Consider the following 19,807-nt stretch of genomic DNA (forward strand, 5'->3'; position numbering starts at 1 on the left):
GGGGACAGTCCGGACATCTGTCACAGCTCTGCATGCCACACAGTCCTGTGTTGAATTGTCAAGCAGAGGGAGGCTATTTTTGTGCATCATCATGAGCTGGGAGGGCATATGAAGTCAGATAGGCTTTAAACAAATGCAAGGTTTGATTACAAAACTGATTATATCCATGTTTGGTTATATATCCGTGCAGATTTTGATATTTGAAAAAACAGTAATACTTCTGTCATTACCATATAAATGTTATAAATGTTGTAATGACTTCAAATGCTAATATTAATCAGTGACGTGATAATCTACACTGGCAGTTAATAAAAGAGAGTGGGTATCTTATATTTGTAATTAAATATTTTTAGAACAGTCTGCACACCAAATTCTAGTATTTCAACCTGGGTGTATTTTTCCATTACGACTTAGTCATGATAACATTTTACTACCCTGATAAGGAAACGACACTGACGTTTTCTCTCCCTTCATCCATTCATTTTGAGTCACTGAACAAATCAAAGATCTTGGCTGTGACTGAGAGGCCTGGAATGAGGCCAACGTTTCACTTACCACCTCCGCTGTAGACATTAAGGACTTTGACCAAAAAAAAATCAAGGCAAGCCGCATAACCCTCCTACATCTTTAAAAAAAAACCCTAACAGATATAATCTCAAACACTTGAGTATGAACACCAGTAAGCACAAAGTAGTCTACTAGAAATTTCTCTGGTTGTTACAGCAGGTCTGCAGCAATTAGCAACAACAGGAGTCTCCATTTATAGTTTTTCTTTTATCATAGTGGCAGTCAGTGAAAACACCGTGTAATTTTATTTTTGGAATTTAGAAACTTACAGACACAAACTATCTTTTCATGCATCACTCCAACATCTATCTACAATACCTACAACAAAGGTGGAGGGTATAATGTTACTATGACTAACAGTCATAATAAATGCATCTATGACAATAAGACCTAGGTTGAGAAAAAGTGGAATTTCATGGATCATTTAAGGTATTAAGGCAGGATGCTGCTCTACAAAGTTGCTTTAGTGATAAATTGAGAAAAAGTTTCATATGAAGCATTTAACTGGGATCTCTGCCATCTGGTAGTTACAATTTTCCAACATTAAAAGTGATGTAAAGGCCACATTGACCCTGACAAGAAACTCGAAATATTTCAAGACAGAAAAACAATAATGTACAAGTAAAAAAAAATCTAATTCCTGCAAAGACAGGTGGTTTATTTTAAATTAAATGATTATATTACAAATTCCAGGTCACTGAAGCTCATTTGCTCCAATGTAATCTGTTTTGCTCTGCCTTCATTACATCATAATTTAATCAGTTGGCCTTCAAGGAGAAATAGCCCATCGTTGGGCTGTTAAAGCAGCTCTGCTGATCATTCATTCAGCAGTGGTGCAGCATACTCAGAGGATTAACCACATGGATCATGGCAAAAAAAAGAAAATTTACACCAAGATTGAATAAAATGTTTTTATTTTAACATTGAGATTGTTTTCAACAATACTTTCATGTAACCAGTAATTGTTTTATATGCTGTAGCCTGCACTAAAATCAAGACTTTAAACAGTGTTCGAACAAATTTAAAATTGCCTTAACTGCTGGGCACAGAACAAAGGGCAGAAGGGTTCAGGGTCCCCCAAAGTCAGAATCTGTTTACCGTTACTGCTGTTAAAAGAGTACCCCACTGATTTAACATTGCATTCCTATAAAATTATCGGACACACAATGGACAGTTTTTAAAAGGATGGAAATGTAGCAGATTTCACACAGCTCCCTCTGGAGCCACAAAAGGTTTTATACAGCTTTTTTTTTTTCACATATGCAGTAGTACTCCCCAACACCAGCAAGCAGACTTTGATGATCACATTTTTTCCAACATAATATAGCTGCTTAGTGTACCTATTTTAAAGTTAACAGATGAATTTAAGAATGCTTTACAACAGAAAAAAACTCTGCTTTAAGAAAGAATAACCTGCACCACAAGTTTTTTTTTTTTTTTTATGGTTTACAATAATATTTCGTATAGTGTCTCATAGTATTGTGTATAATATGTGGAAGCTTTGAGAAGACCTTAAACTGCCCTTCCTTCACCTCCATGAACTAAATACTGAAGTTCAGATGTAGTTTTCAACCAACAGCAGCACTCTGGAGTTGAGGTTACAGTAAAGGGAAATGTTGCTAAAAAGACTAACTATGTCTTATACAGTAATCCGTCCATGCCTGAAAGTATCACTGCTGCATAAAATTGCAGAGAAAATGCTGAGCTCTTAAAACAAAGAGCATAGCTTTTATTTTTTTCCATTTATGCTATATATAAAAGTATACAAAAAATCAAAATATACTGTACTATAATTAAGTGTGTCATTACACATTGCATACATTTGTTTTTGAACCAGTATGTACATTTTAAAAATATATAAAAAATTATTTGAAATGAGGTTTCTTACTTAAATTGCATTCATAGCTCTTACCTAACATCTTGATTCTAACATTGGTTCGCACGCTTCATCGTTTTCATTTTGTTCTTTCAAGCTCTCGTCTTTAGTGTCGGATTTGGCGCCACCTTGTGTTTGTGCCGAGTTCAGAGCTTTCACTTTAAAAACATCCCATTTCTCAGGAATAAGGCCTTTGCTGAAGAGCAGAGACGCCAGATAGGAGAACAACAAGATGGCCACCACAGCAGAGAGCATGCAGATGGTTCTGATTGGGGAACGCTGGATGTAAACACCATTTACAAGGACGCATCCTGGGAATCGGATGATGGGCGGTATCCCCAGCAGCGGCTCACCGCACAGCACCCTCAACAGCACGCCCACGATGCAGCCCAGAACTGCCCCGTAAGCATTGGAGACTTTGAAGAAGAGGACGCAGATGAGCTGAGGGAGCATGAGGGTGTAGGTGAGGTCGGATCGAAGCATCCAGATCATCAGGACGCTGTTGTCCAGGAATGTGAGAGACGTGCCAGCCAGCCCAACCACCACCACCGACACCCGGATCACCCACTGGATCTCCTGCTCTGATGCCTGGAGAGAAGACCCGTCTTTTTTCAGTGACATAATAAAGTCATTTTAAAGAGTCCGGAGACATGCGCACACCTTCTGCATTGGCTCAATACATAACCATTTAACAGTTAATACTGATAGAAGTGTTTTTAAAATGTTGGGGATATAATATTGTAATAATAATAATAAACTTTATATATACAACACCTTCCAAAACAGTTACAAAATGTTTTACATGGGTACATTTTAGCACAACCAAATAAAAGTATAAAAGTTCAGAAAATTAGGGAAATTTTAGTGATTTTTACTAAAATTGTTAATGCATACATCAAAAAATACACTTACATCTTTGTCCTGATATGGCTGGTGATTTTCTATATTTTTCTTATTGTCAACAAATCTCATGTGCAGAGCCATACCAACAATGAACTGATCAGTCTTTGAACACAATACTTAATAAACTACTTAGTAAGCAGATTAATTCATTTTTGGTTTGGCTCTGCATGTGAAATTTGTTGACAATAAGAAAAATATAGAAAATTGCCAGCCTTAACCTTTAACAGTTATCTGTGTGATCTTTGTTCCCGAGTTCAAAGTATCTTCACTGATAATAACAATAATAATAATAATAATAATAATAATAATAATAATAATAATAACAATAATAATAATAATAATTCACTGATAATGAACAGCAGATTAGAATATGAATATACCTGTTGGGACTTGTGCTGCTGACCCAGTGACATAATGGATCAGGGACTAAGAGGATTGTGGTTTTAAGTCTCGCTTGTGCACCTGCTTCTAAACCAGCTGAGCCATCAGGTCTTTCTGAGCTGCATCAGCTCTCACACAGAGAATAATTAAATATGAAGTATCAGATGAGAATGTTTGCTGATCAGATTCATAATTCATAATTACAAATATGAATTATTTTAGTTTCCAAGCAGTACTTTTTGAGTTTTCAGAAAGTGTTTTCCTCTACACATCCATCCAGGTGAATTTTCTGCAGATTCTCCCATCAGTCTGTTCTTTCTCTCAGTGTTTGTCTGTGCTCATTGCTACAGAACATGCAGTACTGTACAGTACTGGCGTTATTAGAGCCAAGCCACAGAGTGTGCAGAGAGAGAAGGTTGGGGCGGGTGGACGGGGCAACTAAATGTCAGACTTAGACATGAGAGACTGCTGTTTGTTTCTTTTTTCCTACTGACACTTGGTTTCCTTTAACCATGATTGCAATCAATCTGTTAACCGAGAGTTTGTTACTGCAACCATGATGATGATGATGGTCCCCTAAACTAACTGAAGTAGTAATTTTAATCAAAACTATGATCTTTTCCAAACCAAGTTGTTTTTGTGCCGAAACCTAACAAGTCACATCATAAAAATGTATTTATTTGACAAACAATGATTCCTGTTGATAAGGGTCGATCTGTTTAGTGAAGTTAAAGTTGAAAATTCACATTTAAGACTTAAGTAGGGCTGCAACTAACGATTATTTTCACTATTGATTCATCTGCTGATTACTTTTTCCATCAATCGTTCGCTCTATAAAACATCAGACAACCTTGAAAAATGTCCACAACAATATCCTAGAGCAAACAGTGACATCATTAAATGTGTTGTTTTGTCCAATAAACAATCCAAAACCCCAAAATATTTTATTGACTACAGTGTAAGACCAAGAAAGGCAACAAATTCAGCAAATTAGAGCCATCAGATCTTTGGCATTTTTGCTTGAAAATAGTTGTAGATTAATCAACTAATTTTTGCAGCTCTAGACTTAAGATTAAATATCTTGTAGAAGTTACAAAACTACCAACTGTGATGGTTTTACTGGGTCAGATGACTGAATGTTTGAGTAAAAACACTCTTTGTCTCGTACGTTTGAGGAGGGTTTTCACCTCTCCTGTCTTCTTCCTCACCTGGGGCCTCAGGATGTTCTTGTAGATGTTGGAGGTGAAGATGGAGGCTGCAGACAGCAAGGCAGAGTCAGTCGATGACATCACAGCGGCTGCCACGGCCCCGATCCCAATAATAGAGATGTAGGTTGGGGTGAGATACTGCAGGACGATAGGCAGGATGAGACCCGTATCCCCACGTTCAAATGGAGACGGAGAACCATAAGTGGTCAAGTTCCAGTCTGAGGAACACAAAGACAGTTTGACGGACAGCCGAAAAACAGCAGCACAAACGTACAGATATGCATGAATAATGTCACAAATTACAAGTTCAATTCCTTTCAGTTCTTCATGCTCGCTTGTAAGTGTCACCAGCAATTGTTAACTTATATAATTGAATTTCTGGACGTATAAATCTTAATTACAAAGAGGAAGCGCAAATGACATTGACATAACATTTTCTCTGGTTTCCTGATTGTCATTGTGTTGTTCTGCCTCTGACTTTCACTTCTTTTTTTTTTTTTGCATTTAAAATTTCTCACATTGTGTTCACACTATAATGTGAATGAATTACATTTGATTAACTTTGATAAACATTGAAAAACAGCACCACAGATGTAAACTATAAAACATGATTTAGTTCACTATAGATTAACCTGGAAAAAAAAATAGATATTCATTTTCTAAAATGTTGGTCTCCAATAGCAACAGCGGAGTATGTGGTGCAGTTACATGAGATACAAAAGCAGCAGTATGTACAGTACCCGTATGTAAAAGAATGCAAAGACTTAAATGCAATATTTTCTAATTGTAATCACTAGAAAAACATATTAGCCAATTGGAAGTGTCATTTTTTTTTTAAAAAACCTAGCAGCGTGGTTATGTTTGCTCCAGAGGAAGAGCTTTTGCCGCCTCTTGTTCAGCTTTGGCATAAAACACCACAGACTTGCTGGTTAAGCATATATGATCTGCAGTACATTTACACTGTATTACAAGACTTCTTTTGGTACTGAAGTGAAAATCATTCTCTCGCTGCCATTTCAAACCATCATCCCTGTTGCGTCTTTTTTTTTTTTTTCCAGCCCTGAGCAAATTTAAACTTTCTGGTTAATTCTATGAAGGTATGAGTCACACCTGTTGATGCAGCCACTGCACCGAGGAGTATGGGAGGGATGCCTAATGTGGGAACGATGAACGCAGCAGTGAAACACGTGATCTTGGCTGTAGCTGAGGAGGAGGCTGACAGCGTCCTCTGGTGGAAATTCTGAAGCCCCAAGTTCCCCAAACCCTTTTCAGGGAAAGAAGAAAGAAGAACGGAAATCAAGACATTAAAGGAGGAAAATCTGGAACAGTTTTTCTGATGCAATGACAAATCAAAAGCGAATTTTACAACATATCCCATTTAAAGCTTCATCATCAGGTTATCTATATTAACGTTGTTTTCTTTTACTTTATATTTGTATGTGTAATAATGTGATTATGTTTTTCTTGTGTCATTCAAAATGAGCCAGAGATAAGTCACTTCTGACTACCATCTTTCTTTGCTTCCTGTTCCTGCACAGCATCTATATGCTGACTTACTGTTAGTCACAGTGACTAATGTTTTGATCAAAAGATGATGTACAACATGTTAATTAGTGAGATTTAGAAGGGTTAGTGGGTGTATTTTTGAGAGAGATGAGCTAGCTGTTTCCCCCTGCTTCTAGTCTTGACGCTAAGCTAAGCTAACTGGCTCCCGGCTTCGTACTTTAACATATAGACATGAAAGTGAAACTGATCCTCTTATCTAACTTAAACTGTGTTTTCATTTTGCAGCAGACTAAATGTTTTTTGATCCAAATTAACAGAAGTGTTTTAGGGTTCTGGAAATACCTTCAAAACTGTGGTACTGTTGTTGAACCACCTTAGTTTGAGAAAAATCATCAGGGATTTATCTTTTAATAGTCATCTCTGTGACCTAAATTTAACAGAACATGAGAGGCTCAAACTGGAGCAGCTCAAAAACGCTTACCTCAAAAACTCCACCTCCTCATACGGAGCTCTCACATACAGTATACAGTATACAAATATATACATAGTACTTCAACCAAGCTTATTAACAGATTCAGCAAGCGCATGCATCTTTACAGTAAACAACAGTTTTGCAAATATTGGGAGTAGATTCGTCAAGATAAACAGCTGGTGACGCTATTTTTCCAGGCAGGGCCATTAAATCATTTCAGAGGAAGCCAATGCAGCAATATGATGTAATTAAAAGACTGCCATTCAAACCTCAAATGCTGAAAAATGTATGAAATGTAGTAAAACATGATGGAAATATGTATTAATAAGAGGAGCGTTAGTGTCTCCTCATCGCTCCACACAGATCTGATGCACATAGCGTTTCATGACTTGACAGCAATTTAGTGTATACATTAGCTAGCTGTCAAAGTTCCATTTTGCAACTACTTCATGAATTTTTTTTTTTTTTCTGCAAGTACTATGCAAACAGGAACCCTAAGGGAGCATGTTCACATATCACCTACTTGCGCAACACAGATCACAGTCAAATGAAACAGAAAAGAGGATATCATCAGCAAAAAGCAGAGATGCCAACTTCACAGTTGGATACTCCCCAGACCATGTCTGGAACATGATAAACTGTCCGTGAATTCAAATAAACAGTGAGGGAGGTTGGAGGAGAAAATCCTTATTGGAGGCCTTAAACAAGCTTCGTCATGAACAAACTGTGTGTGATATTAGATAGATATTTCCATGAGAACCCTTCCAGCCTTACCAGCAGTAAAAAGTTATCGATCCACCTCCAGGCTCTGTCTGCCTCCAGAGTCCCGACCCACGGAGACTGGAAGGTGTAGTTGTAAGCCGTCTCGGTGATGTCCACCACAGCGGGGCACATCAGGGAGAAGGGGACACACAGCCACTAAGAAAAACAATGACCTTTAGTGAACTACAGTACACTGACACCCAACCTTTCAGACTGCCAACACAAGGAAGAATGTTAGCAGACAGGCGTCTCTCACTGAGGATATATTAAAGGGTTCTGAGACACTTATCTTCACAGAGGACCTCAGGTAAGACCAGCAATAGCAAGTGGTGTTCATTTAAATTAATCTTCTTTAAACCTGCATGAACTGATTTTTTTGTTCACTTGTTTTCAGCAGAAACAAGTAGTGAACACAACACTGACATATGTTGAACTTGCTGGCAAACAGTTGCTTATTTCCACATCTGGCAGTTTAAGTTATAATCTCGAGCTTTCATTTAAATAAATGTCTGTTAAGCCCCTATCTATCACTGAATGAGGTAACACAATAGTGACTAAGCCTTTGCATTTGCAGTAGTATGATTATTACAAACCAGCTGTCGGCGACGACTTTCCCGCCATGCATTCAAATGAGCAGAGCTGACGCAACAGACTCACTCTTCATTCACTTGTGTGTGAAGCGGCTTATCTTTTTTTTTTATCTAAAAGCTTTTTTCTTAATAGGTTTTTTACAGTAACTGTCTCTCCTGTGCTGCACGCACAGAGGGCTGAGCCTCGCCCCTGGGTGCTCCTCAGAGCAGAGGAGAAGAGACAAAGTAGCGCAGCCATAAATGACAGCAAAACGCAGTAGAGACTCTGACACTGAGCTGAAATGAAAGGAGTGCACATAAATTAGGTAAATAATCACAAATGATCAGTCTCTGCTGCGTTTTGCTGTCATTTATGGTCTTGCCATATCCTCTCCTCTCCTCTCCACTCGTGTTTTAGCGAGGGCTGCATACACACAGAAGGAGCAGAGGACAGTGCACCAGGTGATGTACTTGAGTTGACGACAACTACACTCGCTATGTTACCGTAAGTGCAATGAAAGCTTCACGAGTAAAAAGCCAATAAGAGTAATTTATTAATGTTATCCGTACAAAAGAACAACACACCTGCAATTACCACTTATCGCCATATGGTGCCGCTAAAGAGACCGAAACAGAGATCTTTGAGATTATAACTTTAAGGAGCAACATTATCATTCATTTGGAGTTTGTTTCTGTCCACCTACTGAATGCAAGTCCAATATTCACTCTCTTTTAACTCTGTTTATACTCTCGACCAACTCCTGAGGGAAATATCTGGCTCTTTAGCTGCTAAATGCTCCACTATGTTCACTCGCTAGTCTACAGCTAACTGCGTTTGTTTGGTGCTGAGCAGATAGTTTACAGCGGGTCTTTTTACAGAGCTTTTTCTCTGAAAACAGCTGCCTGCTGTGGCCCAAAACGATGCTATGAGAGCTCTGAGAGTGAATCAAAACAGTAAAGTTGCAGCCAGAGAGTTAAACAATAAGCTGAAACTCGCTATAAAGCTCCGTAAAGCCGAGGGGAAGCTGCAGAGTCGCTGATAATTCTCTGTAGGCTCATCACTATGAGCCACGTCTCTGGCATTACATATTGTGATTTAATTTTCATAAGAAATTTACTCCAAAATGAGTTCAAAATGCCAAAATTTAAAATTACATTTAAAACTAAATCTATGATTAAAACTGAAGTAGCTAAAGCTGCTAACATAAATCCTTAAAGGAACGGCTCAGCATTTTTGGAAATGCATTTATTCACTTTCTTACCAAGAGTGAGATGTGATTGATACAATTCTCGTGTCTCTGCTTTAATTATGTAGCTAAAGCCTTGAAATAAAGACTGGAAGCAGGGGGACACAGCTAGCCCAGCTCTCTCTGAAGTACAAAAATATGCAAAACTTTTAATGGATCGGTCCATGACCCCCAAGACAGCTAGGTAATAAATTAGGAAGCAGGAATAGCAATAACTCACCAAGCTGATGAATATGAGGATGAGCTGTATAATGTCTGTGTAAGCCACAGAGTAGAGACCTCCCATTAGTGTGTAGGTGATGGCCACAGCAGCTGAGATCCAGATGCTCACAGTGTAGGACAAATCCAGGATCACACTCATGGTAACACCTGTTAAATCCATATAAATTTTTGTTTTATACATACTGTCTATATACATACTGTATTTACACTTTTGAGTTACTTGTGAGAATGTTACATTCTAATGTTTACCTTCTTTGATTGGACCTGATAACTTGCAGTTAATCAGTTTATTGGTATCATCTTTCCCCAATATATGACTTTTGACCATCATGTCACTAAGCTCGTCTAGTCCTGTTTTCTTAAGCTAAGAAATATCACAAAAAATCAGATGTATCTTGTCTTCTACGGATCTCAAACTATTAATTCATACTTTCATTTTCTCCTGTCTAGATTATTATAATTCCCTTTACATGTGCCTCAGTCAAGCTGCTCTAAATTGTTTACAGTTGGTTCAAAATGCAGCTGCCACGCTATTAACTAGAACTAGCTGTAGGTCCCATATTACTCCTGTTGTCGCATCCCTCCACTGGCTTCCCATAAAATCCAGAATAAACTACAAGATCCTGTTGATAACATACATAGCACTGTCTGACCTTGCCCCCAGTTATTTTTTTCTGATTCCTCATTCCACTCCGATCCTCAAATCTCAGCCTTTTATCCATCCCTCGCTCCAACTGCAAAACAAAAGGCAACCGCGCCTTCGCAGTTTTAGCCCCATCCCTCTGGAATCATCTTCCCCAATCACATCGCATTTGCTTATCATATCACATCTGCCGAATCTCTGACCTGTTTTAAGTGGCTTGTAAAAACCTTTATCGGTAAGTCTTTTTATAGATCTCCATCCCTGTCGTATGTTTTGGTCCATTTTAGTTTGGTCTGTTTCTCATTGTGCTGTGTTTTATATTGTAATTTATTTTACTTTGTTTGTTTGTTTATTCGTTTTTGGGGTTTTTTGTGTGTGTGTGTGAAGCACTTTGTAATTGTGTGTTTTAAAAAGTGCTATATATTATAAATAAAGCTTTACTTACTTACTTACCTTCACCACTGTGATACTAAGACCAAAAAAACACTAAACACTAAGAAAAAATTCACAAAACTTTTTATTATTAAAGAAAAAGGCTGGTGATTTTCTATATTTTTATAGAATTTAGTACTGTTTGTGTATGCAAAGTCTGATATATCTTATTCCTCTGTGCCATAGACCTCTGTTGTTTTTCAAAACTACAGCCACATCACTGTGCTGGGTGAAATGTACCTTTACCCTGAAGACTACAGTTACAGTAGGTTGTTTTTAGAAACTGCTCCAAACACTAATAACAGTGACATTTTCAGTCTCCTGTACAGCAGACGCCACTGAGCATGTGTGGGAATGCAGTTCCATTAACAGAGCTTTATTAGCGTGTTGTGCAACATATCACAACCTTTGTACTACACTGTAAATTTCTCAAAGAACTTCAGTGCAAAGTCAAGAGATTGTGATATGAAGCAGAACAAGCTAACAAAGCTGTACAGAGAACTGCATTCCCAAACATGCTCAGCGACAGCTGCATTACACAGAACTACTCTCCGGAGACTGAAAACGTGATCGCAGTTATTAGTCCTTGGAACCATTTCTCAAAAAACTAACGTGACCAAACTCTCAAAGGAACGTATCACCCAGTGCAGCAGTGTGACTCATCGATGTGTTTTTAATACTTTTTGGACAACAACGGACAGAGGAATAAGATATATCAGGCTTTGGATACACACACACACACGATACTTGTTAGTGGATCAGTTCATTGTTGGTTTGGCTTCGCACATGAGAATTGTTGACAATAAGAAAAAATATATTAAATCACCAGCCTTATCCTTTAAGATAAGATCATGTAAGATAGATGGTTATTCATCCTTGTGGGAATGTCAACACTCAACAAAAGAACAAACCCTGCTTTGTATTCTTATTGGGACATTTGGCCAAAACCAAACTCTTGTTACAGGTACGTTATTATACCGTTTCAACTATTGTGTGGGTGAAACAGGATTGAGTTAGCCATCTCTGTTTGCCAAGGGAAGGTTGGCTTAAAGCTTAATACTACTACAATACCACTGCTCTTTTTCAGCAGTAGTATTGTTAAATTAACACAGATAACACCTTGGACATACACTATGGAAGCACAGACATCTGCTGCTAGCCACTGAGTTGAGCTTAAAATTGTGTAAGGGCACTTCAATAGCATTGTTGAGCGGAAGAGTCCCAGCATTCAGTCTCATTTTCCAGATTTTGCCAGCAGGGGTCGAATTTAAGCCTGTTATCTTTTGTTTACTATACTATACTGTACTATACTATACCATTAATGGCACTGCCATATTAATGCTATCAATGAAAGAGATTTGCATTTATTTATTTAGCTTCATATTACAGTCAGTGAGCCAGTAAGGGCTTAATTTCTCACTTGTAAGAGCTTAAATACACGGTGTGATGGACTCACTTCAGTGTGGTGTGTACATAGGCCACACCGTAGTGCATATCTAATGGCTATCTACCATGAAAATCAATGATCCGAGACAACTTGACTTATTCTGGCACAGGTTACAGGCAGGGCTGAGGGAAACATTAAAATCAGTGACCAACCCTGCATTCACCTGAAAGTAAGGTCAAATGTGTTTACATTACTGAAGTGATTGGCTCAGAAAGATTACTGCAAGTCTTTTATATGCCGCTTTCCCTTATCACTGTTCAGTCTTGAAGGCTCCAGGAAACGTAGGAGTTACTACACTCCGGCTCTAACTAGTTATCTACCAGGTGAATAATGGCTCCTTTTTACACTCACTCCACTTGCCTAAGCTTTAATGAATGTTGAAATGTTGAGCTTATGTTAATGTAAACTCATCCTGCAGCTGCCTAACAGTAAAAACCCTCCAACGGCATAATGTAACACCTATAATTAGATTTTGATAAGTTTCCAGTTGTGTTTTGTTCACATTTGATAGTGGTGTATATAACCGTGAATAAATGTGAATTGATTCATACAGCAAGGAGCCAATCAAAAACCAGCTTTAGCTAGTGAATTGTAAACTCGATCTGGACATTTTCCATTAGAAAAGAGCATGAGTGTGATTTTACATTGCCTTGATTCGATGTGGTGAATACACTACTTGGTTTCTTGTGACAGAAACTTGTCACTTGTTTAGCTTTTGAAGAATCCTTTACGCCAAGATGAAAGAGTTTGCTGAGACTCTTATATTAGTATAGATATACTAACAAAATTAACACAATACAGCAGAAGCCAAAGCTACATGACCTCTGAATTACTGATTTGATGTAAGATGAATACACGCGTTGTATCATACATTGACCTTTTAATACAGCCCCACTGATACTGGTGTTAACATTTGAGTTTTAAATATCAGATCAACAGATACTATTTTTTAAATATAACATAAACAGACATTTTTGATCATTAAATTTGTGTTTATAAAGAATTGTGACCAAGATATCTGCACTAAAATAATATTGGCCTGGAAAATCAAAAACAGCAAATTATATAATAATATAAGAATTTAAATTACACTTCAAGAGTTGCTTCAACTTTAAATTTAGCACTGCGACGATTAGTCAATTAATCAATCAACAGATAATCAATCGGCAACTGTTTAATTAATTCAAGCAAAAATGCAAAAAATTCTCTAGTTCGAGCTTCTTGGATGTGAAGATTTTGGGGTTTTTTTCAACATAAATAACAGTCATTTGAAAATGTTTAGGTTCGAGAGTGTCAGTCAGATAAAACAAGCAAATTGTAGGCAGCACAGGGCTCTATAAAATTGTAAATGGCATTTTTCACGATTTTTTAACATTTCATAGACTAAATGATGAATCAGTTAATCAAGGATATAATATTCTGATTAATCGATAATGAAAATAGCTGTTAGTTGCAGCCTTACTTAAATTCTTAGATTTTCCATCATTGCAAAGGTCAAACCTGCAGCATCTGTGCAGTAAATCCAAGCGAGTAGCTCGCAGTCTGAAAAGTGAAGCAAATGCGGAAGTGCCTTAAACCTGCATTCTTTCGAATGGCCAGTAGGGGGCGACTCCACTGGTTGCAAAAAGAAGTCTGATTGTATGGAAGTCTATGGGAAAATGACCCTACTTCTCACTTGACTTATTACCTTGGTGAACACTTTCCTAATGAATTTATGGTCTCAATCGCTAGTTTCAAGTGCTCTTCAATACATCATGATGTTCATTTCATAAATTATGGTCCCATTTAGAGTAAAAGAGACGATAAAAAGCCAGGGTATGCTTTAGGGTGTTGCTATGTTGTGATTGACAAGTCGCTACCTACGTGACAACGTTGATTACGTAATGTAATCATGGTGTAACCCCAGATTCACAGAGTATAGGTGTAGCTGCTGCTATTTCTCAGTGTGTTTTCAGTTCATGAAAGTTAACTGTAACATTTTGGTCACCTAAAAAAGTCTTGTTCAGTGCTTGGTTGTACTAAAAGACCCTCTAAGGAGTCAGCTTTTCATTTTGTTTTAATGGTTTTAAGACTGTTTTTCGTTAGGGGAAATTAGCATTAGCATTAGCATTATCACAGTCAAACATAGACTGTAAATGCACCGTGCTAACCGGTGCTAACCAAGCTAGAAGCTAGCGCTAGGGTCAGCTCCACCCTCTTGTCCAAATATGGTCACTTCTGGCTCTAAAAGTCAAAGTTGGTCACATCGCCAAACTCAAGGCTTTAAAACAGCAGTCCACAAACCAATGGGTGACGTCACAGTGGTTACATCCATATTTTTTTACAGTCTATGAGTAAAACTAAAACATGCCGCTTAAATCTGACTTGTTGCAGACAAAAGGAAAGCGATTAGAAAAGAGATCCAATACAAGTCATCTGCATTTGTTTACCTCAGTGTTTAATTATGTTAATGCAGTGTGTTTGTTTTACCACCATATAACTGTCTCAAGCCCATCAGCCACGTGGCCGTTCATGTGATTTAAGGTCTTGTTCCCTTTGGAGTTATTTCAGACCAACTGTACAATTAGACAAAGGCTTGTGTTTCACTCAACACTTTAGCAAAGAGCTGCGATCAACAGCTGCTCCGCTGCCAGTCAACATACAAGGATCAAGTGCATCACACACACACACACACACACACACACACACACACACACACACACACACACACACATTGAAAGTGTTACATATAGAAACATTCTTACCTAATCCTATGAGTGTTCCTGTCACCCACATAACCTCTGATACGAGTGAAGCCATTGACAGAGCAGCCGTCGGCACTTTTCCATATTTGATCTGGAAAGGATCCATCATGGTGACATACTTATTGTTTCTCATCGGCTCAGCAAAGAACAGGCCACCTCAATGATGGAAAAGGAAAACAGACAGATTTAGATTTATTAGGTAACAGTTATTTGTCATTTTTTTTAAAGTATCAAAGGCATTAGGGTCAACATCCAGCTTTTGAACAAGAAAATCAGTTTGATTAACCAGATTCATAACTTATAGCAGTACAAAACTATATTTAGATAACCTATTTAAATATTCCTCTCCAAATTTTCCCTTTAGTAGCTGCAGTTAGATAAAACGTTTTTTGTTTTCATCAGGAAATTGTGCAACAGAAGTGGTAAGCCACTCAAATCCTTACTCATCTTGTCTCATGATCACTGCTTCTGTTCTTTTTCCCTTAATGTTACTGTTTTATTTCCTAAAACACAAAAAATCCAGAATAAACCACTGCATGAAACACTGGCTATTAGGCAGACATAAAATCTGCAGCCACAGTCAAATATTTTTTTCACTGCCACGAAAGCAGAACCACATTCATGTCAGCTTTCATCTGGGTGTAAGAGGATAAATCTTTCTGTCTCATGTGACTTTCATGTGGAGGAGGAATGTTGGTTTTTCTGTACTAATCTCCACATATAAGGAAGTTGTGAAACCTGTGGTGTTGTCATTCATCAAAACAAAAAACAGAGTGTATTCATAATCAGGAAAAAAAATTTTATACCCTTAAGCATTACAAATTAGTGATTGGTTCATTCACAATAACTTTCTTTGAACCTGTCTTGTCTCCTTCTACTTCAGGACATGTTGTCCTACATTTCCCTGGAGGCATTTCAGCAGTTTCCAGAGAGAGGGAATCCATAAACTATAAACATTAAGTATTGGTAGTGTAGGTCAGACTTTCCAGTGAAAATAGAAAGATAACAATGCCTTAATACTCCAATAACAAAAACAAAATACCAAGAAAACCACACCTTTGCATGCTAACACCAACTAATCCACCATTATGGAAGCTGTGCCTGCCCTGAAATTTGGTTCAGACATACAGGACCCTCTGACTGTTCATGTAGTACAACTAAAATGCAAAAACCTAGATACTTTAGCAGCTCTGAGACTGTACTTTAAGAACTAAAGCTAACCTTTTAACATTCTAACATTATGCCAACACACAAAATATGATACCATACTATATGTTCCAGGTTTGAACGTTCAGCTCAGAGCACAGCTAAGGCTGTCAAAGTCCAGCTAAGGAGTTGTGCTGGGTCTGATAGTGTAGAGCTGAGTCTGGAAAACTAAATCTAAGATAACCTAAAATAGCCACTGTACAGTGGATAAACTATAGACTGATTGAGATAAACACGTGATGTTGCCAAAGGGGGGCAATGACAAATGACCTATTTGGTGAAATGACACATTGCCAATACCATTTCTTGGTTAAGGTTTGATTTGGTTTGGTTTTGATAATACTTTGTTGAGGTTAGGTGAAGATTATAGTTAAAAGATACCCTCTTTGACTGTTGGTAGGACGCTCTGTTAATCCAGACACCCACCCTACAACATCCTCCTACAACAATGTCATGCTACTTGTGCCCCTGGCTATAGCGCTCAAGCCTGGTCACAAGATACTTTTCTTCTATGTTTTGACTCGGACTTGTCAGTATCTCTACCTCCAGTCTCAACTATTACAATGTTTGGCTTCAGTCTAGTCCAGTCTCTTTCTGCTCATGTAGCAAACTGCAGAGGCTGTCCTTAAATGCCACGTGCACTGTTCTGTCATTTACAAGGGCAGGTAATACTCATGCTCCATAGGGTGTTGTTGCCATGCAACCACAAAGCACCCTGGCTTTATATGTGTACTTTTATGCATACGTGGAAAGATATCACACTGTCATGATAACCTTGTAACATTGTGCAAGATTATTTAGCTTATAATTGTTTTCCTTCCTTAAATAAAGCCACATTTGCTTAAATGCATGTTGTTTCCTGTTCCTGTCACATGTTAGCATTTTCTTAATCCAAGGCACAGTACTTAGAGATATCATAGTTGACTCTCAATATTTACCCTCCTGTTGTGTTGAAAAAACACAACGTCCATTGTTTTATGGGTCAAATTGACCCGCGCTGTTTAAATACCCTCACAAACAAGCAAATTATCAGTTCGTATCAGTCAAAATTTCATTATAGCTTGGCAAGGAAAGAATAAATATAAGATCATTTGATGTATATACTATTTTCAATAACTATTACCTTTTCCTTTCTCACAAACTGTGACATTTTTACAATTATTCTATTAACATAAGACAGGGGTGTTCACTTTTTCTTATATTTTGTAAAGGCAAATCCACTCACACTCACTGTCAGTATCATCATGTTCATCAATCCCCTCACTTTTTCATTATTCTCCACGTGATGAGCACATTGTGAGAGTTTGCTTAGTGTACATGTATTTCCTGCTCTGTTCACACATTCTGCTGGTTTCACTGTCGTGTTGAGTCGTGTTGATGGATACGAAAAACATAAGGGTGTTATGAGTAACCATAAGTCACAGAGGCTCACAGAGGAAGCCACACAGAAACCTCCCTAAACTTCAAAGCCGGTTGTGCCCTACATCAACCCTAAATCAGGTTGAGTGTCAAGCAACCCGATTGGTTAATCCAACTACAATCAGAAGGCAGATACAGAAACAGAGAATAAATAAAATACCAAAACATTACACAAGTTGTACATAATACAACATACAACATCCTCAAATGACATCCATTCATGTTCGCCTACATTCAGAAGCACGCCTCAGCCTTCAGTCTGATATTTTAACGGCTGTTGTGTGTTGTGTAATAAGTGTTACAGACTTATGGGGCTGCCAGTTTGGCTGTACACTTTTTCTTTAACTCACACAACCCTAAGTGGAAATAAACTCAATGACCTTGCGTTGTACAGGTCTACCTGTTACTGTTAAGAGGAAATCTCACCAATGATGAAACACAAGGTCGCTGCAATTGGCATGACAGCCCAGATCAGTCCCATGGAGGGGTTGTAGACTGCCTCTGCTGTTCCCACAATGAATCCTCCTCCAACCCACGTAGCTGTACGACACACACGCACACACACACACAAATTCACACACAGGCAGAGGACAGTAGCAGGCAGACTGGCTGCCAGACTTGCACCTGCCTGTAACCTGATAACTGAAGACTAGCCTGTCTACTGTAACTTTAACAGGAAATTAAATTTAAATAGGAATTTATTGTAAATTTAATGACCAATTACTTTAAAACATCCATGTCCTGGAGGCTGTTTTACCGTGAGATCTGGAACAACTGATTTGGGCTGAGAGTCATTATCATAAAATATGAAAGAAGTGGACATGCTCTGCAACAATTCAATGACTAGTCTCGTTCTATATCTATGTACTGACGCAGCTTATTTCAAACCATATCAAGTTCCTGTTTTTTTTTTTTTAACAGCTTCCTGTTTTTTTAACAGTTTCTCCTGTTTTCTGTCTCTGTGCATGAAAAAATAATTCTGTTGATTAATTCCTGTGTATACTGAGTATTCACCATCTGTTATCAGGCTATTGGCAGATTAAAAATAGGCTATATATAATATATAAAGATACATACATATATAAATATATAAATATATAAATATGTATATATATATATATATATATATATATAGATAGATAGATAGATAGATAGATAGATAAATCGATAGATAGATAGATATACAGATATACAGATAGACATACAGATAGATTCATACATACATATATACAACATTTCTAGAAATAAAAATGAAATTAAAATGTTGGTTTGTAATTTGGCACGTTAGAAGACGGTGGTTGTCCATCTGATGAAATAGGTGAAAATGTGAAAGTGAAAGTGCTGATCTATTTTATTTGAAACTAATTTCATTTCATTTGAATATTTCAAAAGAAAATGGTTTGATATTAACTAGAGCGCAGACATACACCGAGAAACTGGTGGAAAACGGCTATGACGTCAGCAGAATACCAGACGCAGATCTTTCCAGAAAGCGAATTAAAAAAAAAAGCCAAATGATTATTCTTCCATCATTCAGACGACCTTGTCCCCGGTTACCGCGGATACTCGCCTGTCATGGTGAAGATGCCGACCACCAGGTTGATGCCCCGGTTTCCCAGCAGAGCCATCTCGGTCTTATCCCCTTGGCCCATCTTGGCTTCCCTTTTCGATTTGAAAGAGGCCCAAATACCGATCCCGAGGACCAGCAGGTAAAAGAACATCATCACGGTCACTCCGGGGACGTTGAGAGCCATGATGGAGCTGAAGGAGTCCGACTGAAGGACCGAGCGTCTGCCGGGCTGCCTGGATGACACAACACATCCCTCCCTGCTGCTGCATCAACACAGTCATGGAAGAAATGCGCTGAAGCTCAGTGGAGGCGCCTGGAACTGCACATAATCCGCAGCATTGAACCACCCATACACCAGAATATTAGATTAAATAAAATTGTTTGTTGTTTTTATTTTCGTTTATGTATATAAAGCATTTCCCATTTGGTTCCAAACTCGGAATAACCCTCTATGGGCTTCCGGGGCAAATAACAACCGTGGGCCTCCGTGTTTCTGCTACCGTCTGTGTATTGTGTATGCATTAATAATAATAATTATTGGCAATCAGTTGGTGGTATTTTGATTTAGAGAAAAGATATCTGGGAATATTCACCATGTTAAAGTTATTACGTTTAAGTTTTATGATAATTTAA

The 19,807-nt window shown here is 38.0% G+C and overlaps 1 protein-coding gene across 1 annotated transcript; it reads right to left on the minus strand.

The window, feature by feature from the left end:
• Positions 1-1,464: 1,464 nt before the first annotated feature.
• Positions 1,465-19,466, minus strand: LOC137197298 (high-affinity choline transporter 1-like). Its single transcript, XM_067610627.1, has 8 exons — positions 19,175-19,466; positions 18,031-18,144; positions 14,980-15,135; positions 9,712-9,860; positions 7,688-7,831; positions 6,046-6,199; positions 4,936-5,153; positions 1,465-3,031 (listed from the first exon to the last, which is right to left on the minus strand). Exons 1-8 carry the CDS (start codon positions 19,356-19,358, stop codon positions 2,480-2,482), a joined length of 1,671 nt encoding a protein of 556 aa, XP_067466728.1. The 5' UTR covers positions 19,359-19,466; the 3' UTR covers positions 1,465-2,479.
• Positions 19,467-19,807: the final 341 nt, after the last annotated feature.

This window comes from Thunnus thynnus, chromosome 14, assembly GCF_963924715.1.
Source record: "Thunnus thynnus chromosome 14, fThuThy2.1, whole genome shotgun sequence".
Taxonomy (NCBI): Eukaryota; Metazoa; Chordata; class Actinopteri; order Scombriformes; family Scombridae; genus Thunnus; species Thunnus thynnus.